Source organism: Mustela putorius, unplaced genomic scaffold, assembly GCF_011764305.1.
Source record: "Mustela putorius furo isolate JIRA1106 unplaced genomic scaffold, ASM1176430v1.1 tig00003845_pilon_pilon_pilon, whole genome shotgun sequence".
Classification (NCBI taxonomy): domain Eukaryota; kingdom Metazoa; phylum Chordata; class Mammalia; order Carnivora; family Mustelidae; genus Mustela; species Mustela putorius.
Genome location: NW_025421998.1, coordinates 65,532,205 through 65,556,584, shown reverse-complemented (window position 1 = coordinate 65,556,584; position 24,380 = coordinate 65,532,205). Strand labels below are relative to the sequence as shown.

At 38.1% G+C, this 24,380-nt stretch overlaps 1 protein-coding gene across 4 annotated transcripts in view; it reads left to right on the top strand.

Annotated features, from left to right (window-relative positions):
• The window catches only part of KIAA0895 (KIAA0895 ortholog), a 61,572-nt gene that overhangs the window by 10,879 nt on the left and 26,313 nt on the right, over positions 1–24,380 (top strand). For 3 of the 4 annotated variants that reach the window (XM_004741966.3, XM_045062875.1, XM_004741968.3), the window contains exon 2: positions 8,729–9,423. In XM_004741966.3, coding sequence (XP_004742023.2) covers positions 9,004–9,423 — 420 coding nt within the window. In that variant the 5' untranslated portion in view covers positions 8,729–9,003. The remainder of the gene's footprint in view (positions 1–8,728; positions 9,424–24,380) is intronic. The other variant, XM_004741969.3, reaches the window with a different exon arrangement.

The following is a 24,380-nucleotide window of genomic DNA, read 5'->3' as shown; positions in this document are numbered from 1 at the left end:
TGAAGTAAGATATAGTTTGATTCCGTCAAAGTGAAGGTTTTTAGGCAACAGTTTAGAAATAATGTCAATTAAAATAATTTTCTCAAAACCAATCATTGTAGAAAGAGAATACGATTATGATAATAATAGTATTAGAAAGTGGGTATTCTGAACAACCAGCAGCAAAAGAAAGTGGATCTCCTCCTTTTCAGTAGGTGGAGTTGGAAGTTAAAGGAGAGGTGCTTTATGAAATAGTAGTCTCTTTCCTCTTGTCTCAACTCCATTTCTGTAATTTAGCAACAAAAATCAACTCTGCATGTTGCATACCCTGAGATAATTTCGCAGTGAGTTTCTGTAGTTCAGTAAGAGTTAAAACCGCCATTGAGGCATTTAGAAATAAAGTTAATATTTTAATATAAATATAATATATTTAATATATAATATAATTAAAAGTAATTGGTCAGGTGGTTTTTCAAAATAGTTTATTTCTTTTTTATAGTACTTAACTAGATAAATGAAGTTTCAGAATGGTATGACAAGCAGTTTCACTAATATACTAGAAAGCCCAATTTGGACAGCTAGAAACTTTATGAAGAGAATATAGCTGAAAACATGCCCCCCTTTTCCCTTGCTATCCTCTCACTACTCCTTGATACCTAAGAAGCCCATGTTCTTCTGGTGGTTTCTAATCTCAGGAGTAAAGCAATTAAATATTTCTGAAATCTCTTCCTGTATAATATCTTTTGACTTATTAGTCACAATTTCATATAATCTAAATATAATGTCCTAGTAGAACTGCTGACTGGGGAAGTAAAATAAGATGTCTATGCTATGTGTGCTGTTTGAAATGGAATCAAATCAGAAAAGTTTTTGTTTGCCTTCTCATACCTTTTTAAAGATAGTTTATTATACTAAAGCCACTAAAATGTTGATACTAGAATGTAGAAGTAATTGCTTACTGTTAAATTTACTTTGGAATTCCAAATGTAAAGATTCTAAATATTTTCCCATTTATATTATTCTATGGAGTATTTCTGTAGGAGCTGAATATAATATTGAATATAACCATACTGGTAGTTAACACAGGCTGCTTACTACAGCTGGCACTGTTCTTAGCACTTCACGTATATTAGCATTTTTAATCTTCACACCAATACTATGAAATATGTAGTAGTATTACCCTGCTTACGGGTAAGGAAACTACAGCACAAAGAAGTTAACTTGGTCAAGGTCAAAGCTACTAATAAACAGCCATTCCAAAGACCATTTTTTCAACCACTAGGAAAGGCAGAACACTATTACAGGGTTGCTTGGGTGGCTCAGTGGAGTTGCGCATCTCTCTGCTCAGCAGGGGGCCTGCTTTTCCCCTCTCCGTCTGCTTGCCTCTCTCCCTACTTGTGATCTCTCTCTCTGTCTCTCTCTCTCTGTGTCAAATAAATAAATGAAATCTTCTAAAAAACCCACACTATTACAGTGACTATATGTTGATTTAAGCCGCGAAGTTCAACATGAAAATCTCATTTAACATCAGTGGTATATTATCTGATAGTTTACTCAGGTATTGTTTTTTAAGTTTTTATCACAGGCAAGCTGTAAATAAGTTTTGCCTGGAAAAAATCATACTTTACTTGATTATAAAATTTTCAAGATAGAAGACATCTAGCTCATTTAGTGAGTAACAGAAAGCTGTTCAGAAACCATATTGATTGTTATTTTTTTTTATTTCCTACTGCCCATATTTTGTCTGACATGTAAGTGATAAGAAATGATTAATTAGTCATCTAGAAATGAAGGGCCTTTGTAACAAAAGTGAATGTTTAAAAATGCTGGAGACAAAAGTGATCTTAAGGCCACTGTTTTGCCATATGGGATGAATACACTTAGGCCCATAGCTCCTGATTGTATTATAGCAGTAGGCACCTGCCATTAAAACTTGTCTTCAATACCACTATTTTATTTTTTTAATGCCATCTTGGTATGATTCTTTTTCTTAACCTTCAGGCATTCAAATCGTGTATCCTTTCCTTCCTCTCAGATATTATCTTTTCCTGGCTACCTCTCTGGCCATCCTTTCAGAAACAAGGTAGGGATCGAGCAAGAACAAACAGGTGTATGCCATAAGGAGACTTAGAATTTCAGTATGGAAGAGGCCATCATACAAACAAATGTAAAACTGCTACTGTGACAAGTGCTTCAAAGAACCTTCCAGGGAAGGTTATCACTGAACAAGTGTTATTTCAACTCAAGGGAGAGTGAAAATTAATCTAACATAGGGGAGGAAGGGCTCTCCAAACATAGTAGACAGTGTATGAAGAGGTGTTGTGTCTGGAGAGAGAATGGATGGGTGTGAGGGATTGACAGAACGAAAGGAAGCTACTAGAGTGGACTAATTAAGGGGAACTTGGTGCAAGGAGGCCAGAGAGGCAGAGTGACCTGACCACAAATGACTTCTTATGCCATGGTTAGGAGTTTTGTCTTCATCCTGAGTGGAAAGCCATGGGGAAGTTTGTTTTCTGGCATGTTTATTGTTACTTCAGATGGTGTTTAAAGTGGTGTCTTTTACCACAGTCATCTTTTTCTGGCATTATAGAATACCCTGCATATTTCTTTCTTTTTTTTTTTTTTTTTAAGATTTTATTCATTTGACAAAGAGAGAGATCACATGTAGGCAGAGAGAGAGAGGAGGAAACAGGCTCCCCGCCGAGCAGAGAGCCCGATGCGGGGCTCGATCCCAGGACCCTGAGACCAGACCCGGGCAGAAGGCAGAGGCCCAACCCACTGAGCCACCCAGGTGCCCTACCCTGCATATTTCTAACTGTAAAATAACACAACACTTTGTGAGCAAAAAATGATAGCGTCACATTATAAAGAATCATTACTAGTTGAGTAACACTGAAGTGCTCCTAACTGGGAGTGTGATATTTTTGGGAATCCTGAGGTAAAGTTGACTTTCTTAGTTCCTGAATGACATGAGCAGCGCCTTTTCATCTCTCTCTCTCTCTCTCTTTTTAACTTACAATTGAGAAACTATATTGGGTTCTGTTGAATTTAGAGATACTAAAATTAGTAGGTTATCTGTTATAATGCAGACAAGTTGGGCAATAAATATGTTTTCAGAGATTCTGATTTTTTCATATACCATGTAAATGATTAAGGTGTAACTGAGATACATTGAATTTACAAGTCTTAAATGTGTAGTCCAGTGAATCTGTGCATATAATCTGCCTTGATGAAAATGTAGAACATTTCTAGCACCAAGTACCCTGGTGCCTTTTCCTAGGTTATAACCCATCCCTCAGTGGTAACCACTGTTCTGATTTCTAATACCATAAATGAGTTTTGCCTGTTTTTGAACTACTTAAAAATGTAATTATACAGTATGTACTCTTTTGATCTGACTTCTGTTGCACAGTATTGTCTGTGAGATTCATCTGTATTGTTGCTTGCAACCTCAGCTGCTGTTGCAATGCAGTATAGTAATCTGGTATATCAGTTACCACAGTTCATTTTTTTTCTGCTGTTGGTGTTCTATCATTTGAGTTTTAAGTGATGAAGAAGTACTTGATAAAATTAAAGTGTTAATTTTGTCCAGGGACTATACTGTTTTGTTTTGCCTTTTCTTCTGTTTGTAATCAAGCAACCTATGGCCTTGTTACGTAGAATTGGGCCAGGCTCTCAGGTTTTGTCAATATTAGTGAACTGTATGGCATTGCCATTTGGTAGGTCAAAATTGATTGAATGGTATTTTCCACCAGGCTTGTTTCTGATGATCTAATCTTCCTTTCAGCCATAATTACTGTGAAACCTCGCCTCTTCACAGTTGTGAAAAATAAAGTTTAGTGAGTCCCTCTCTTTCCCATTGCTTTAGATGAGGAACATGAGGCATTGATGGGGTTTAATGATTAGGTTAATATTACAGAGAGGTCATTGAAAGAACTGGAAAGAGAAGCCAGGAATCCTGGTATCCTTTTCTCCTGTTCTAGATACAAATTAAGCTTTCATTGTGTTGGTAATTTCAGTATATTCACCTACTTGTGCATGTACTTAGTATCAATTTTAATGTAATATTTCCCCTTTTTTCCTTCAAGATAATCAGGTTGGGGTGAATGATTTCTTTGATTAACAAATTATTTTTGTTTACTCTAAGGTTGTAGTGAAGTAGATTGCTGATGGCTAAAATGTCATATAGTGACTTTTAATATAAGAAAGTAGGATTGATTGCCTTAGTACTTTTCTGAAAGAAAATGAGTTCACTTCCTCCAAAGAAGCCTGCATATGCTTTTAACAAGTTTTGATTTTTCAAGAAAAAGAATAGGGTATTCTTTAATGAAATCTTCTTATTGACCTTTTATTGTTTTTATGCATTTTAAAAAATATTTTATTTATTTACTTGACAGAGAGGAAGAGAACACAAGTAGACAGGCAGGCAGAGAGAGAGAGGAGGAAGCAGGCTCTCCACCAAGAAGAGAGCCCGATGGGGCGCTTGATCCCAGGACCCTGAGATTATGACCTGAGCCAAAGGCAGAGGCTTACCCACTGAGCCACCCAGGCTCTCCTGTTTTTATGCGTTTTTAAAAGTTATTTTTTCTTAAACAATAATAGTTAAAATTATAAAAACAACCTCTAGAGTCTCTATTAGTACATTTTAATGAAATAAGATCAGTGGGACTCTGAGAAATTAACTTGTATTCATCTTGTATGAGTTATTTGATCACCTGTCCCACTTTTATGAACTTCATAAGAGATCAGCATTTGGCAAGATTCGTGTTTTATTAAATAAATATACCTTTGGCACTGCCAAACCTTACACATCAGCAGATGGAGCTTAAAAAGGACTGATGTTAAACCTCTCAGGTAGATAATTAGCAAGTGAGCTGAAATGCCATACTCCTGGGGGAAAAGTGTTCTGCCCTACACACACTGTCACATCTCTCCCATTCCCCACTCCCCACTGAGGAATTTGGCAGATGGTTTAGGATTTTTATTAAGTATGCTGAAATATATATCTTGTTTGAGATGAAATGAAATTCTGAATTTAGGGGTCACTGAATGCTTTATGACAAAACAAAAGAACCCTTGGAACTCTGTGGTCATAGAGCCACTGAGTCTTAGGAACGAAAGAAAGCAGTTTTACACTGAATATTCATTTTTTTAAAAAATCAACAAATTTGAGGCACCTGGGTGGCTCAGTTGCTTAAGCGGCTGCCTTCAGCTCAGGTCATGGTTCCAGAGTCCTGGGATCTGGTCCCACATCCGACTCTCTGCTAGCCAGAGACCCTGCTTCTCCTTCTGTCTCTACCTGCTGCTCTGCTTACTTGTGTGCTCTCTCTCACTTTCTCTCTCTATGTCAAATAAATAAATAAATAAAATCTTTTAAAGAAAATCAACAAAACATACATGTAATATGCCATCAAAATTGGATTTTTTAAAAAATATTTTATTTATTTATTTGACAGAGAGAGATCACAAGCAGGCAGAGAGAGAGAGGAGGAAGCTCTCTCCCTGCCGAGCAGAGAGCCCGATGCGGGACTCGATCCCAGGACCCTGAGATCATGACCTGAGCTGAAGGCAGCAGCTTAACCCACTGAGCCACCCAGGTGCCCCTCAAAATTGGATTCTTTAGAATAGTTTTATTCACTGTGTTTTTTTTTTTTTTTAAGATTTTATTTATTTATGTGACAGACAGAGATCACAAGTAGGCATAGAGGCAGGCAGAGAGAGGAAGGGAAGCAGGCTCCCTACGCAGCAGAGAGCCCGATTCGGGGCTTGATCCCAGGACCCTGGGATCATGACCGGAGCCAAAGGCAGAAACTTTAACCCACTGAGCCACTCAGGTGCCCCTTATTCACTGTTTTTAATTTGGTTTAACTTTCTCTGTTTTTAGTATGAGAACCAAATGAGAGAAGAACCTGATTACCTCCCTTTACCTCCCTGGCTGTGCCTACTCCTCACCTGACTTTTCTAAGTTTGGAATAGCCTTTATTCTTATCTCAGTTTTCTTGTTCTTTCCCTTTTAGTGTCCATTTCAGTCTTCCTTTCCTAATCACCTTTTGTCTTGTAAAGTTGTATCTTTTTAGGGAAACTGACATTATTCATGGGCATTAGGCTACAGCCTGGGTTCTGATGTTCCTTAGCCTGTTTGCCCAGCCTGCCCAATTTGGACTACCATTTGGCAACACTTAAGTCTAAAACTCCTAAGGAATTGAGACCTACCAGCCCATACTGAAAGTTTTATTTATTCTTTTTATTTTTGGCTGTTTTTTTCCATTTATTGAATGGCTTCTTTGTGCAGTCAACCTTCGACATGACCCTGTGCAATCTTGCTCCTATCTCTCAGCTTGTACAAGTAGTAGGCATTTAGCCCCTGCAGATTTATGCTTTTATGTTATCTTTAAGACACCGGAATTCAAATTTAAAATGTTGGCCTAGAAAATATTAACTGGCAGGACTTTTAAGTACCTCACATATTTGGATTGTTATCCATTTTTGATCTGGTACTTAACCAGGTCTTTACCCTAAACCCTATGACTTCTAAGCTTAAAAAATTTATGTTTAGGGCAGGGTTTCTTTATCATAGCACCAGTTTGGGATGGATATTTTTGTCATAGAAGTCTGTCCTATGCATTGATGGATATTTATCATCATCCTTGGGTTCTAACCGCAAGATGCCTTTAGCACCCGTCCCTCATTGTGACAACAAGAATGTCTCCAGGACTGCCATATGTTCCCTGAGGTGGGGGTCACAACTGTCTCTGGTTAAGAACCATTGGCTCAGGGTTTTTCCCTGTTGTATTTTCACTTCTGCAGTGATCTCCTGGAACTATAGAATGGTTCCAGAACCAATACCTAGCAGATACCTTTTTATCTAGAATGGTTGGAGAGTGATATGATTAGGGTCCTGTCATTCATTCATTCATTCATTTATTCAGTATACATTTATTAAATGTCTACCAGATCCATGCTAGGTATTGGCAGAAATGAATAAAACACAGTTCTGGTACCTATCTTAGTACATTGGTTATTCAGATTACCATGTCTTATTGGGGTCTGTGTTCTGTGCAGAGGAAGAAAAGATGCAGTGCTATGCATGTAGCAGACTTAATATTGAACATGTGTTGATGAATGAATGGCCATGCATAACACAACATGCATGGAGTCTGTAATCACATACAACTGCATTCAAATCAGTTTGCAGTTTATTACTTTATTGTTATATAACCTTGAGCAAATAATTTAATATTTCTGAGAGTTAAATGATATAACATGTACAGTTTTCTGTGAAATCCCAAACTCCTATAAAAGTGTCAACAAATGGTATATCATTATTATTGCTTCTAGTATTTACCATTGCTTACTGTAGAAAGGATTCCTGAATGTCTGATCTTAATGAATGACAGAGGAATGTGGAGAAAATTTTCAAAAAATTGAAATCATGTTTCTTGGCAAGGCAGGCATCTGTCCAAGTCGGGTAGCATTGAGAATGTTTCCATAGTAGGAGCCAAAGGTTGGGGGATAGAGGCATAAGGATCCATTGAGACTTGGAAAAGAGAACTAGTTGAGAGAATTATATGTCATTTGTAGAGAATTATATCATTTGTAGGAAAGGTTTATAAGCAGGCTTGGCCAGAGATCAGATTTGTAGATAGGAGTCAGCTTGGAATAATATAGTTTTGGTGTAAGTAGGATTTAAGACAAACTCATTTTGTCAGTTTAGAATTAAATCTGAAAGTTCTTAAGGGCCTAGGTGCAATTTCATCTGTTTTTCTTCGTATTGCTTTTGTCCTTCTCTGATTTCTAGATTATTGTCTGTATTTTCTATTTTTCACATTTAAACTTACACTACCTTGGATGATTATTCAGATCTTCATAGGACTGCCTTGCTTTCAGAGCTAGCTTAGAAGCTGGTTGAAGGCAGAAACAATGGATTTATAAAGATGTTTCTCATAGCCATGTACCTAATTAGTAGTATTCCATCTATTTGTGGAATGAAAGAATGCAGGTCAACAGTTTTAAAGCAGTGCATGACCACCAGTATATCATGTGATTCGTACCTCTTTAAGGCACTGATGAAATCTAAAGGCAAAACTGACCTCTCCTTTATTTATCACATGATATTCTAATATCTATGTAATAGTAATTATAATTTTTTTCAGACTTGGCAAGAAAAAAAAATCTTAGTTTTCTTTCCTATTAACCTATAGCCTAGAATTCAGAAAATTAACCAATCAAGTGACATTACTAAAACATGCTTTAACATACACATATCATTTATTTAATTTTTAAAATGATTTTTGAGATAAATAGGGCAGTGTCCTTCTTTTACTGATGGCTATCTTTATTTATAGCATCCAGTTTGAAGATTGTGTTGGCTTTGAAAATGCCTTCAATTTTACTTTGATACTGGTGACACTATTGAAAATGATCTCCTTTCTGTGAAGTCGTTCAGAGTTGACAATACAAATTATTTATGTACATTATCTCACATTGATACTAAACTTTGATCATCTAATAGTTGGAAGATGATAATTTTCATAGATAATTTAGCATGTATATGCTTGTGTAGAAGTGACACTGTCTAGCATGACCAAAGTGTAGTAACATATTTTAATATTTAAAATATCTTTTCTAAAGATTGTTGCAAAATTATACAATTTACAGAACCTTCAGAATACTTTTTGTATAATAAGCAGTTTGCTTCATCTGGTATCTTTGTTATTTCTTTTGTTTTGATTTTTTTTTATTAACACAGAAAAGCTTCACTGGCCTGAGCAAGAACTCGCTAAGAAGTCTGTTCTAAATGCAGAAGAGTCATTGATCATTGACAGCAAAAGAAGCATTTCACATTTATCTTCTGGGATACTAAAGGACATTTTCACAACTGGAACCAGTAGTTACAATGTCCTACTACAGAGCAAAGAGGAGAAAAAGCATCATTCACAAAAACAGTCTTCCTCTACCTACTCCAAAAGATGTAGAAAACCCAGCAAATCTCCTAGTTCTTCTCGTAGCAAAGATCTTCGCAAGATGAAAGCCCCGGTGTCTATGATGAGCAGTGGTACTTGGTATTGCCTAGAAAGGCAGCCTGGTGTCTTTGTCACTAGTTCAGTGTCGAGTCCTCTAAAGTTTACACATGATATCTCTGTTACAGGGAGCAGCATAGTACTGCCACCTAAACCCAAAACCAAAGTAAAGCGACGCCATTTCTCTGCTCTGCCAAAGCCAAAACTGCAGCCTCAGTTGTCTAGAAGTTTTGAAAAAGGAGATGACTTTTCTGGGAAGAAATTTTGTATACTGACTGCTATAAAGCCCACCAACTTGGAGAAAGAGAAACTGAAATTCTTCAAATCTGATTATACCTACAATCCTCAGTTTGAATATGCAAACCCATCTCTGCCAAGTGTGTTAGCCAAACACAGCAATGCATCAGACCGATTTCTTAAACAGGTAAAACACTATTTCAGTAGTGGCGTTTCATTTCTATGTAACTAAAGCAATTATCTGCAATCTTAGAAAAAGAAAAAAAAAATGACTTTAAAAATAGTTCAGGTATTTGTTTGCAATAGTTAACTCCCCTCCAGGACATGTGAATATGTGACAGGAGATCTCCAGGTGAGTGCCGTAGCCTGTATGTGAACTACTTTGCACTAGTCTGAATCTATGAAGAGTCTGTTAGATAGACTTTGTGACAGGAAGCAACTATATTTGGGAAAAGTTTCAGATTCTGGTTCCAGGCTTATTTTGGGGAGTTATATACTTGCAGTCCATTAGCCAACCCACAGATAAGTGCTGTTAGCTCACACTGTGCTTGTGTTTTCTATTTGGTTTTGAGTTTTCCTTAGATGGATCATAGTCTTTTAGTTCCCCTGTTGTATTACATTCCCATCTTACTTAGGCTCCAGAGGCAATTTGGAAAGTTAGGTTGGATACTTGCCCATGAACTTTTTAATGCTTTACTGAAATTGTTTATCGTCATCACATATTTCAGCACTCATTTAAAGAAGATAATAATGGAGTTTTAAAAATTATTTTCAAGGGTAACAAATCATGATCTAAATGATATGAACAACACTTTCCAAATTGCTCATTTTGGACACTTACCACATAGTTTTGTGTGTTACAGGGCTTAAGAAACTTTGAAATCCATTTAAGTTATTGAGGGAAATTGGCTGAAGGGGGCATAGGGTTGAGTTCATGCAGGTACACCATATTTTGTTCAATTAACTTTCTATATATTTTTATAATACAGGAAGTTCAGTTTGGGTTTGTGAGTGATTAGAAATCTGTCTGTAGGCTGGGTGAAACTGCATGGTTCCATTTGCCTGTGCTGTATGCCTAATTTTAACATTTTTCCTACAGAACAATTCCTGGAAGTACTTGTGGTCAGCAGATTTTTTGTTGTTAGAAATGACCTAGAATCTGATCAGTCTTTTAAAGCCATTATGTAAATAAAGCTTAAAAATTTAGGATTACAATAGTTTTAGTCTGTTTATTTTTCCTTTGTTAGAAGAAACCTTTTCATATACTTCTCTGGATTTTTAATGAGTATTCACTTTTCACTTAAATGTGGTGTGTTAAACACTAATAAAAAAGTCATATTATTTTTATTCCTGTTTTGGCAGTGATTTTCTGATTTTTTTATTGTTTGGAAATTGCAATTGATTGAATAGGGCTTTCACTCATTTAAAATTTATGATAATTATAAAAATGCTATTTGCTTTTTCCACCCATTATTGCTGAAAGAGATGGCTGAGATTTACTTACCAGTATTCTTTAATTTGGTCTCCTATCCTAACCCTGGCCAGTTGGGAAGGACATTTTCCACCACTGGATCAAAATGAATGTTCTCTCATTTCCATGGAAGACAATTAGGAAGCATCAGCAGCTCCACAGACTGAGAATTGACACTACTTGACCTATGACTTTACGATCTATTTTAACTCAATTCCAGCTTGAGGAGATAAACCTGTAGTTAGGTTTCTTGAGTATGTGGCACCAGCAGTCCTAGATGGCTGCTTAAAATGCCACCATTTGGGAGGATGCTCCCAACAAACGCCTAGTATACTGTTTAAACCACTTTTGTCAAATAAAAGAGATTCTTTAGAATAAGCCGGCCATAAAATATGCTTAAATTCCTATTTAGCATCTCAGTGAATTATGACATGATGGCATACATCCTTCCCCTCCCTAGCTGTGAAGCAAAAGCACAGCTTCAGGGCTAGTCTCAGGTTTTAGAAACCTGCTGCACAGGCCAGGATAGCGAAGTCGCCTGTTGGTCTCTGGCCTCTACCCTGAAGTGGAGTCTCTAGCAGATTGTCTTCCTAGTGTCAAGATCTGAATCCTTCTACATCGTTGCTGGAGAGTGAGTGACCGTGGTCCTCCAAAATGCACAGACCAGCAGAGCAATGCAAAAATTTCCATGCACAGATAAGTCTGTCAGAGTAGAACCAAAGGAATGCTCAAGCTCTGGTCATTCCCAGTTGATTGTTCCATCAATGTCAAGGAGTTCCAGGATTCAGGTTTTTATAGTCTAGTTATTAGGTTCCCCAGGAGACAGTCAGGTCCTTTAGGTGGTTCAAGTGATCTAGCAAAGGCTGTAGGACTTGAGCATAACTTTAGGTGGAGCCTGCTGAACCCTTCCAGCCCCTTGCTAACAGCCATGGTGGCTCTCAGCTTCCCAAACCTTGAGTGTGTTTAAGCTTGACAGAAACTGAGAATATCTGTTTTCTCTGGCTCTGGACCTTTGCAGGAAAGAGTACAGCACTTCCTGGGGGCTGAAGGGTTCTGGGATGAGAGAATGTTGGAAGCTGTTAAGCAGTGGGTCAGAAGTGGATTCTCAGGAGCACCCTTGTGCTGTAAAATTGACAGCCAGTGCACTGTCTGTCCTACTTCACAGAGGCCGACTACCTCTGTGAAACCTAGATATCAAATCCATTTGGCTTTGCACGCTGCACTTTGTTGAATAAGATTGATAGTGAGAGATGAGAAGAGTCTTCAGGGTGGTAATAAGAGTCCTTGAACTATTTTCAGTATTTCCAGCAGTCAAATGGAAATTATATATTTACATGATAAAGCCAATGGACAGCTTAAGTGATTTGTTTTCTAGCTCTGGCTGAAATCCTATCTCAGTGTAGATCCAGGCTAGCTCATGCTAACTAGAAGTTCTGATTGGTAGAGTGGTATTTAATAACATTGGGGAAAAAAGTCAACTTTTGTTTGGCTAGATAAGCTAAAGGTTAGGGATTATTTTCTTATGTGTTAATAAAACTGGAGCAGTGGGGATAATTAGCACTTGGTAAATGGCGAGCGTTTGTGTGAGAGAAGGCAGGCTTGGGGTGTTGGGTAAAGACCTTGGGACAAGGCTTTGGTTGGCAAGGAAGAAAAGTTAAAGGTGGATGTGCAGAAGTTGCTGACAGAGCAGGCCTGACACTGCTGACCTTTAGAAAGGTCTGCCTTGGCCTGGTGTCTGGGAACTTGATTGGTAAGGTTTTCTACACTGAAATAAAACTTCCTCTAAATGATAAGTGTAGGTTGCTGTGCTTAAACTGTGCAAATGGTGTTTATATTAGCACTGATTTTTCTTTTGGGAGTCTGTAATTTTGGAACATGCTAGGTATAGGGGTACTTATGTACCCGCCCCAGTAAAAGCCTTGGGTGCTGATCTGTAACGAGTTTCTTTGGTAGACCACTCTTTATGCATTCTTAGAACTCAGTTGCGGGAGAAATTAATTGCATCCTTTGTGATTTTAGGTTTCCTTCAGACTTTCCTGGTTGTAAGAAATGGGGAATGGTGGGCTTAAGTTGATCTCTTAAAGGCATTCAGATTGACATTCAGATTTTAGAAAAGAAGAAGAAAAAATTCTGTACTCAAAACGTCTATTTGAGGGGTGCCTGGGTGGCTCAGTGGGTTAAGCCTCTGCCTTCAGCTCAGGTCATGATCTCAGGACCCTGGGATCAAGCCCCACATTGGGCTCAGCAGAAAGCCTGCTTCTCCCCATCCCCCCCACCCCAGCCTGCCTCTCTGCCTACTTGTGATCTCTGTCTGCCAAATAAATAAATAAAATCTTTAAAACAAACAAACAAAAACATCTCTTTGGGCTGTTGTACTCCCTGTTGGTTTGAGATTCCTGACCAGTTTTAAGGTCTGGTTTCTATAGCTTTGTAAAGTGCCATTGTTTTACACAGTTCTATGGGGGACTGTTCACAAATTGAACAGTCCTGGGCCCTACATTTATACAATAAGGATAACATTTACCATAAGCATGGGGTTCTTTGGCATCATAGTACTTCTATAATAGTTTCCAGTTGTATGATATTTATACAGAACGTCAAGGAAATTAAGTGTATGCTAAGTTAGAAATTTTACCTTAAGGGTAGCTGGGAAAGAGTGAACAAAAACATATTTCTTCTCCATATACTCGTATTATTATGAAATTGCTGACACTTTTTTTTTTTAAGGGTTCTGTTATTCCATTAATATTGCTTTGAAATTTAAGGACAAAGTCAGATGAACTTCAGTGTATGGTAGATTACCGGTATTGATAGGTTACTTAATACTTGCTTGTTACTCTGTTTGCTTAGTACTTTATACCTATTATCATCTTTAGTTTCTCACTTGAGGTGCAATACTTAGAGTTTTGCCAGTTGAAAAAACTGATCTAGAGAAATGAAGTAACTTTTACTGCGGTCACATATAGTAAATTGCAGAACCAGGAGTCTGTTCCAAGTACTACTGTTTTCCACACAATAGCATGTTGGCACACTAGCTCTCAGAGTCCATGAAACAAATATGAATGCTTCCACCATGGCCTGTTTCAAGCAATGGAATATCAACTGGCTTGCAAATTAATAAAAACTCAGTGAGTTTTCACAAGCCAATATGATAAGGCTCCAGCATACCACTGTTTCACACAGCGTGGTTTTAGCCTGGCTTTTCCAAACCCTGATGCCACCACCTCCTGCACCCAAAAAGCACCAGATGAAAAGATCCTCTCATTTTGCTGGCTAGGATCCATGCCTCTGGCATGAGTTTATTATAGGGCCATTGAAGATTTTTTTTTCTCTTTATGGTAAACCTATGAAATAATGATTATTACTGTTTTTTGGGGGGAAGCTGTAAAACAAAAATATCTCCCTATAAGGGCACTTTTCAGTTATGGCTTCAGTCTCAATTCAATACACTGATAATTAGTCCCTTAGGAAGACTTTCAAGGTCAAAATTGTCTCCTCATCTGTAAACTGAGTGAAGTTTCCCCAGAAAGACTATTCCACATTATTTCTCTCTTCTTACCTCTGTGACGACTAAGAAAGCAGAAGCATCCCTTCCATTAAAGCTCCCAAGGTATATACTATCCTAAATTGTATTTCATTTATTCCCTTTCTGTTTGATGTGGAGTACATACAATCCAGAACTGTTAAAGTAATTAAAATGAAACAAAATAATTGAAAATAGTTTTCAGTAATTTCTTCTACAATGAAATTGTGTATCCAGTGTCTTCCTGTTTCTAAGATCTTATATTTTTCAAAATAACTCTTTATAAAGATAGCTTTTTTAGGGACGCCTGGGTGGCTCAGTTGGTTGGACGACTGCCTTCGGCTCAGGTCATGATCCCGGAGTCCTGGGATCGAGTCCCACATTGGGCTCCCGGCTCCATGGGGAGTCTGCTTCACTCTCTGACCTTCTCCTTGCTCATGCTCTCTCTCACTGTCTCTCTCTCAAATAAATAAATAAAATCTTTAAAAAAATATATAAAGATAGCTTTTTTAAAAAAAGATTTATTAGAGAGAGCATGGGGGGAAGGGCAGAAGGAGAGGGAGAGAGAATCCCAGTAGATTCCATGTTGAGCACAGCACCCAACACGAGGCTCAGTCTTGTGTGCCTGAGATCTGAGGTCTGAGATCATGACCTGAGCCAACCAAGAGTCGGATGTTCAACCACCTGTGCCACCCAGGTGCCCTAGTAGTTAGTTTTTTATTACCCATGTTAATGGAAGGAAGCATTTATATGAATTAGCTAAAGTAGGAAGATACTCCTTCTCTCTCTTTGTTGAATTTTTCTCATCAAAGCAGTCACCTTTTCTTTCCTGCTGGGACAGTGCTCTACCAGCCATGAGTAATTCATTAGAATCAGTAGTAAGTAATAAATGCAGTAATAGAAAAAGCCACAAGCTGGGGCATGCAATAGAGATTATAGAAGGAAATGTTGCTTAAAATCAAACATGGGGCATGCAATAGAGATTATAGAAGGAAATGTTGCTTAAAATCAAACATCTAAATAAAAATAAAGCCCTGAATTGATGTATAAAGTTTTTGAATTTTGATTTAGTTCTAGACATCTTGCATCATAACCTCTGGGCGAAAAATGCAATTAGGAAAGACACAAGATTAAATATTGAGGATTGTTAGTATGGATGAAGAACAGATGTTGAAGGCTTGTAGTTACTAGAAGAAACTAGGCTTGTAGTTACTATTTGCAAAATATTTTATGTCAAAAACATACAGTAAAACATTTTCATCATGTCTCCATTGTAGGATTCCGAAGTACTCCATAAATGTGTACTTGTTAATCTTTATAATATCTTAAAACCTAACTTTCTCAACCAATAACAAAATGGATTTTAGCTGTTTACAGAAATTGCTATCTTAAATATGAGGTTTGTCAGACATTTAAATGTAACTAAGAAATTGGAGAATTGCCTTCTTTTAAAAATAGTCTTTTTGGGGGGCCTGGGTGGCTCAGTGGGTTAAATAAAGCCTCTGCCTTCAGCTTGGGTCATGATCCCAGAGTCCTGGGATCGAGCCCCACATCCAGCTCTCTGCTCAGCAGGGATCTTGCTTCCTCCTCTCTCTCTCTGCCTACTTGTGATCTCTGTCAAATAAATAAATAAAATCTTTAAAAAAGTAAAAATAAAAATATTTTTTGATTTGGGGTTGATTTGTAAGACTCTTGCTCTATGGGAGAGAGATGGCTCAATCTCTGAAGTTTTCTTTGCACATCCTGATGCAGAATGAGTATATTTTTATTTTTATTCCCAGACTTCATATTCATGTAAATATTGCAGTTTCTGCTTCATTTCCCCCACATACATATTGAGGGAAATAAACTAAATGATTATTGAGAACTATTTATAGGACAACACAGATCTCTCATTTGAGACCTAAAAATACTGTAGCTAATTAAATCAAGATTCTGTGTCATGTCACATTGTATATCTAAGTTGTGTCATTTATTTTATAAAAAACATTTAGGTCGTCTTCCTATTGCATACTAATCACAGAATGGCTCAGTTTTTACCAGCTTTGTTAACTGAAAATTCCTTTTATTTCAGATAGTGCTTTAGTACATCATAATCAGCAAGTGATTTAGTTTGTTAAAACTATTTCTAAGGGTGCCTGGGTGGATCTGTCAGTTGAGTGGCCAACTCTTGATTTCAGCTCAGGTCTTGATCTCAGAGTCGTGAGTTCAGGCCCCATGTTGGGCTCCATGCTGGGCATGGAGCTTGCTTGAAAAAAACCACAATAAATGAATTTTCTAAATAAGTGAAATTTGGTTTTTAAGTATAAGAACCTAAGATTTAATGATTCCAATGCAGTTCTTTCTATAGTGCATATTCAATTTGACAGCTCAGGAGAATGCTTTTCAAAGTTTTCTAAGACTGTAACCTAATAGCAGAGATGTAAAGAGAATAATCCAGGAAATCAGGAGCAAATCTATGTTTTATCTTAAATTCATGTAGATTTTACATTATATTTCGTAATGTATCTTTATGCTAACATAGATATAAATTGCTTATCTTCAGATAAATGTTGGCTGCTAATTCAATTAAAGAAAGACTGTCTAGACCAAAGAAAACCTATTTGATATGGGCCACATTTACCCGTTGGGTTGCTGGTTCATCACCTGTGTTTTACCAGATCTGTTAAATATAAGCTCTATTGTATTGGGAGCAATGGTTAGCATAACATAAAGACTTTTAGGTGTGGTCCTCAGACAACAATGTCATATGAATGGAATTGATAATTCATTGTTATATTAAAGCTCATGCATTGAAATAAGTATTATATCATGTTCTAAAGCAAGACAAATATTTATTCTACTTTTTTGATAGAAGCAACCTAAATGGAAATCAGACTCCTTCACTGTTGGCAGGATGTCTTGATATAATATTTCTTTAAGCCTAAGTTTTCTTTTTTTAAAAAAAATTTATTTATTTATTTGACAGAGAAAGAGAGATCACAAGTAGGCAGAGAGGTAGGCAGAGAGAGGGGGGGAAGCAGGCTCCCTGCTGAGCAGAGAGCCCGATGTGGGACTCGATCCCAGGACCCTGGGATCATGATCTGAGCCAAAGACAGAGGCTTTAACCCACTGACCCACCCAGGTGCCCCTAGGCCTAAGTTTTAATTGTACTGACACTGAAGGTGCTTTATCTTGGTAGACCCCCAAGTTGTTCAGATTTAAAAAGGGAAAGGAAAAAGCAAGTCTCCTTTAAATTAGACCTCTCCTGGGGCACCTGGGTAGCTCATTCATTAAGTGTCTGCCTTCAGCTCAGGTCATGATCTTGGAGTCCTGGGATCAAGCTGGGAGCCTGCTTTTCCCTCTCCCACTCTCCCTGCTTGTGTTCCCTCTCTCACTGTCTCTCTATGTTAAATAAATAAACTCAACCAATAAATCAGTAAATTAGACCTCTCCTTCATGACACAGTTTTCTGTTTAGAAAATCACAGACCTTTCACAGATAGCCGAAAGTTATGAGATTTTTTTTTTTTTTTAAGGATTGAATTTAGTATGGTCTTTATTAGATTGGAGAAGTTTTTAAAAATTTATTTATTCATTCATTCATTCATGAGAGACCGAGAAAGGCAGAGGGAGAGGCAGGCTCTCCAGGGAGCAGGGAGCCCAATGCAGGACTTGGTCCCAACTCTCTGGATCATGACCTGAGCCTCTAACCACCTGAGCCATTCAGGTGCCCAAAGTGGGATCATTTCTTAATCATTTTTTTAAAAGATTTTTATTTATTTATTTGACAGAGTGAGAGACACAGGCAGAATAGCAGAGGGAAAGGGAGAAGCAGTCTCCCCACTGAGCAGGGAGCCCAATGAGGGGCTCCATCCTAGGACCCTGGGATCATGACCTGAGCTAAGGCAGTTGCTTAACCAACCTAGCCACCCAGTCACCCCCTTAATCATTTCTTATATTCAGAGATGGACATACCCCATCAGATTTTATGTCTTTGGAAGAAGTTATGACCTTGATTACTTAAAGAGTATTTTGTTGATTTGCCTTTGAAAATTTGCCCAACATGCATTCTTAGGTTGTTAACAAGGTCTTTGCTACAGAGTAGCTTGAATATCTGCTTTATCCTGGTAGGTGGTAAAAGAAGAGTCTTTGTTACTAGGCTGTTTATAAATATCTTATCCTGGTAGCAGTTACAATCTGATACACTCAGATTGTACACGTTGTATACATTCAGACTACCTCCAACCCCGTTGACACAAACATGCAAAGGGGGTGGAGAGAAGGCAGCAACAGGAGTCATCTTTCTTTGTCCTACTGTGTTCTTACACTTTTCCTTCATTGACATTAGATTCAGTGTCTCAGACCTATTTATTTCCTGGATTCTGCATTTGTAGAGTATAATTTTTGGAAATACTTTTATTATTATCTGATCATAGTCTGTAGGCTATTTCATAGATTACTGAATTATATGTTTGCAAAAGTATTTGCTTCAGTCTCCCCTGCTCTCCATACTGCATTAATGTCTATTTCTATGATACAATTCTGATGTCATTTGCCTTCCTGAAAACCTTCATGGCTCCTCCAATCTGTAGCATGGCCTACTGGTCTTTCATCTTTCATGATCTGGTTTGTGCTTACATTTGCAAGTCAACTCTGTACCACCAGCCGTATGCATCTTGGGCTAAGTATCATAGCACTTATCATACTGTTATTCACAAATTTTGTTTTTTGGGGTTTTATTTTGTTGTTGTTCTCATCACTGTACTGATTGATAAAAAGTGTATTTTATTTATTTCAGCTATTCCCAGAATCTAGCATGGTTCCTGTGAGTCTCCTGATTCCTCTTCAACCTAGAAACTCTGTATTTCACTTTCTTTACTTTGTATACACGTTTGACTCCATTCTTATTGCCTGGAATGCCCTCTGTTTCCTCTAGTGCCCATTTTTATTTACTTTTCCCTATAATCTCACAATACATATACCTTCAACAGACTATTACTAAAGTATGTTGATTTATATGTCTTCTCTGCCAGTCCAATAGTTAGGCAGGGATTTAGAGTCTAAAATATAAAAATGAAAAAAAGTGTCAGTGATTAGAGTTGCTTGGCTGGCTCTGTCATAGAGCATGCAACTCTTTTAAAAAAAATTTTATTTACTTGAGAGCACAAGCAGCAGGGTTGGGGGAAGAGGGGTGAGAGAGGAACACTCTCCACTGAGCAGGGAGCCCCCACACAGGGTTCAATCTTTAGACCTGGGATCATGACCTAAGGCTGAAGGCAGATGCTTAACCGACTGAGCCACCCAGGCAGCCCTAGAGCCTGCAACTCTTTATCTCAGGGTTGTCAGTTCAAGTCCCATGTTGGGTGTAGAGATTACTTAAAATCTTTAAAAAGAAAAAAAAAAAAAGTACCAGTGATTAGCACAAAGATGATGAATGAATAGTCTTTATTGATAGTATTCAGGAAATTTAGTAATGTACTTTTCAAACAGTGAATTTATATTTGTGGCCCAAGGGTCAGATTTAACCTGAATGTATGTTTTTGGGAGATCAGCATCATGTTTTTTTAAACCATTGGAATATAAAGATGGTCTTCTGTTGCTTCTCCCACATGTTATACTCAGTGGCTTTACACATTGGTTACTGCTTGCAGCTGAATGCATCTGAGTATATGACTGCTGCTGTAGTCGCCCACCAGTTTCTGGTTATTGTACCTTAAATGGAGGCCTAAAGATCTGATTGAGTAATCCAAATCTTACTTTTTTTTAAAGATTTTATTTATTTATTTGACAGAGAGATAGCACAAGTAGGCAGAGTGGCAGGCAGAGGGAGAGGGAGAAGCAGGCTCCCCGCTGAGCAGGGAGCCTGATGTGGGGCTTGATCCCAGGACCCTGGGATCATGACCTGAGCCGAAGGCAGAGGCTTAACCCACTGAGCCACCCAGGCTTCCCCAAATCTTACTTATTTTGCTGCCAAGAAGCAGCAGCTACCATTAAAAAACATTCGACATTTGGAATTTTGCTTTTTATTCTAAGAATCTAAAAGTACCTCTGTGTGTGTATGTACGTGCACATGTGCGCACATGCGCACGTGTACACCTCATGCTTATCTGCAAATTGATCTGAGGGATACTGCATGAGAAAGAGGGTCATGTAAGTCAGAAAACACAAAATACTATATTCATCCCTCAGTTTGTTTCTCAGAGTCCATAGTCTCTCATGGTTTTTCTCCCCACCTCCAATTCCCCCAATTCACTTTTCCTTTCCTTATCCTAATGTTCTCCATGTTATTCCTTATGCTCCACAAGTAAGTGAAACCATATGATAATTGACTTTCTCTGCTTGACTTATTTCACTCAGCATAATCTCCTCCAGTTCTGTCCATGTTGATAAAAGAAAAAGTTGGGTATTCATCCTTTCTGATGGAGGCATAATATTTCATTGTATATATGGACCATATATTCTTTATCTGTTCATTTGTTGAAGGGCATCTTGGCTCTTTGCACAGTTTGGCAATTGTGGCCATTGCTGTTATGAACATTGGGGTACATATGGCCCTTCTTTTCACTACATCTGTATCTTTGGGGTAAATACCCAGTAGTACAATTGCAGGGTCATAGGGTAGCTCTATTTTTAATTTCTTAAGGAATCTCCACACTGTTTTCCAAAGTGGCTGCACCAACTTGCATTCCCACCAATAGTGTAAGAGGGTTCCCCTTTTTTGACATCCTCTCCAACACTTGTTGTTAATACTGTCTTATTAATTATGGCCATTCTAACTGGTGTAAGGTGTTATCTCAGTGTGGTTTTGATTTGAATTTTCCTGATGGCTAATGATGATGAGCATTTTTTCATGTGTCTGTTGGCCATTTGTATGTCTTCACTGGAGAAGTGTCTGGTCATGTCTTCCACCCATTTTTTTTGATGTGATTGTATGTTTTTTGAGTGTTGACTTTGAGGAATTCTTTATAGATCTTGGATATCAGCCCTTTGTCTTTAGTGTCATTTGTGAATATCTTCTCCCATTCCATGGGTTGCCTCTTTGTTTTGTTGACTGTTTCCTTTGCTGTGCAGAAGCTTCTTATCTTGATGACGTCCCAAAAGTTAATTTTTGCTTTTGTTTCCTTTACCTTTGGAGACATGTCTTGAAAGAAGTTGCTGTGGCCAATGTCGAAGAGGTTACTGCCTATGTTCTCCTCTAGGATTTTGATAGATTCCTGCTACATATTGAGGTCTTTTATCCATTTTGAGTTTATCCTTTGTGTATGGTGTAAGGAAATAGTCAAGTTTCATTCTTCTATACATAGCTGTCCGGTTTTCCCAGCACCATTTATTGAAGAGACTGTCTTTTTTCCACTGGATATTTTTTCCTGCTTTGTCGAAAATTATTTGACCATGGACTTGTGGGTCCGTATCTGGGCTCTCTAGTCTATGTGTCTGGTTTTTTAAAATTATTTTTATTAACATATAATGTACTTGCCTCAAGTTCAGGTCTGTGAATTATCAGGCTTACACATTTCACAGTACTCATCATAGCACATACCCTCCCCAATATCCATAACCCAACCATCCTATCCCTAATCCCCCACCCCCCAGCAACCCTCAGTTTGTTTTGTGAAAGTAAGAGTCTCTTATGATTTTTTTCCCTCCTGATCCTATCTTATTTCATTTTTCCATTCCTTACCCCTGTAACTCACCAGCCCTGCCTCTCAAATTCCTCATATCAGGGAGACATGTGATAATTGTCTTTCTCTGATTGACTTATTTCTCTCAGCATAATATCCTCTAGTTCCATCTATGTCATTGCAAATGGCAAGGTTTCATTTCTTTTGATGGTTTCATAGTATTCCATGGTATATATACCACATTTTTATTCATTCATCTGTTGATGGACATCTAGGTTCTTTCCATAGTTTGGCTATTGTGGACATTGCTGCTATAAACATTTGGATGCATGTGCCCCTTCAGATCACTACATTTGTATCTTTAGGGTAAATACCCAGTAGTGTGATTGCTGGGTCATAGGGTAGCTCTATTTTCAGCTTTCTGAGCAAACTCCATGCTGTTTTCCAGAGTGGTTTCACCAGCTTGCATCCCTGCCAACAGTGTAGGAGTGTTCCCCTTTCTCCGCATCCTCTCTAGCATCAGTTGTTTCCTGACTTGTTAATTTAAACCATTCTGACTGGTGTGAGGTGGTAGTTCATTGTGGTTTTGATTTGTATTTCCCTGATGCCCAGTGATGTTGAGCATTTTTCATGTGTCTGTGGCCATCTGGATGTGTTCTTTGCAGCAATGTCTGTTCATGTCCTCGGCCCATTTTTTTTTTAAGATTTTATTTATTTATTTGCCAGAGACACAGGGAGAGAGAGCGAGCGAGCACAGGCAGAGGCAGAGAGAGAAGCAGGCTCCCTGCCGAGCAAGGAGCCCGATGCGGGACTCGATCCCAGGACCCTAGGATCATGACCTGAGCCGAAGGCAGCTGCTTAACCAACTGAGCCACCCAGGCGTCCCCCTCTGCCCATTTCTTGATTGGATTATTTATTCTTTGGGTGTTGAGTTTGATAGTCTTTATAGATTTTGGATACTAACCCTTTATCTGATATGTGGTTTGCAAATATCTTCTCCCATTCTGTCAGTTGTCTTTTGGTTTTGTTGACTGTTTCCTTTGCTGTGCAAAAGCTTTTGCTATTGAATGTTTTTCCATTTCCCATTAGTTCGTTTTTGCCCTTGCTTCCCTTGCCTTTGGTGATGTTTCTAGGAAGAAGTTGCAGTTGAGGTCGAAGAGGTTGCTGCTTATGTTCTTCTCAAGGATTTTGATGGATTCCTGTCTCACATTGAGGTCTTTCATCCATTTTGAGTATATTTTTGTGTGTAGTGTAAGGAAGTTGTCCAGTTTCATTCTTCTGCATGTGGCTGTCCAATCTTCCCAACATCATTTGTTGAAGAGACTGTCTTTTTTCCATTGGACATTCTTTCCTGCTTTGTCAAAGACTAGTTGACCAGAGTTGAGGGCTTATTTCTGGGTTCTCTACTCTGTTCCATTGATATATGTGTCTGTTTTTGTGCCAGTACCATACTGTCTTGATGATTACGGCTTTGTAATAGAGCTTGAAGTCTGGAATTGTGATGTCATTAACTTTGGCTTTCTTTCTTTTCCTTTTTTTAAAGATTTTATTTATTTATCTGACAGAGATCACAAGTAGGTAGAGAGAGAGAGGAGGGAGCAGGCTCCCCGCCGAGCAGAGAACCTGATGTGGGGCTCTTTCCCAGGACCCTAAGATCATGACATGAGCTGAAGGCAGAGGCTATAACCCACTGAACCACCGAGGTTCCCCTTTGGCTTTCTTTTTCAACCTTCCTCTGGCTATTCAGGTTTTTTCTGGTTCCATGTAAATTTTTAGGATTATTTGTTCCATTTCTTTGAAAAAAATGGATGGTATTTTGATAAGGATTGCATTAAATGTGTAGATTGCTTTAGGTAGACATTTTCACAATATTTTTTCCTCCAATCCATGAGCATGGAATGTTTTTCCATTTCTTTGTGTCTTCCTCAATTTCTTTCATGAATACTTTGTAGTTTTCTAAGTACAGATTCTTTGTCTCTTTGATTAGGTTTATTCCTAGGTATCTTATAGTTTTGGGTGCAATTGTAAAGGGATCGACTCCTTAATTTCTCTTTCTTCTGTCTTGTTGTTGGTGTATAGAAATGCAACTGATTTCTGTGCCTTGATTTTATATCCTGACACTTTACTGAATTCCTGTGTGAGTTCTAGCAGCTTTGGAGTGGAGTCTTTTGGGTTTTCCACATAAAGTGTCATATCATCTGCAAAGAGTGAGAGTTTGACTACTTCTTTGCCCATTCAGATGTCTTTAATTTCTTTTTATTGTCTGATTGCTGAGGCTAGAACTTCTAGTACTATATTGAATAGCAGTGGTGATAGTGGACATCCCTGCTGTGTTTTTGATCTTAGCGGAAAAGCTCTCAGGTTTTCCCCATTGAGTTGATATTTGCTGTGGGTTTTTCATAGATGGTTTTGATGATATTGAGGAATGTACCCTCTATCCCTACACTTTGAAGAGTTTGAATCAAGAAAGGATACTGTACTTCGTCAAATGCTTTTTCACCATATATTGAGAGTGTCATATGGTTCTTGTTCTTTCTTTTAGCTATT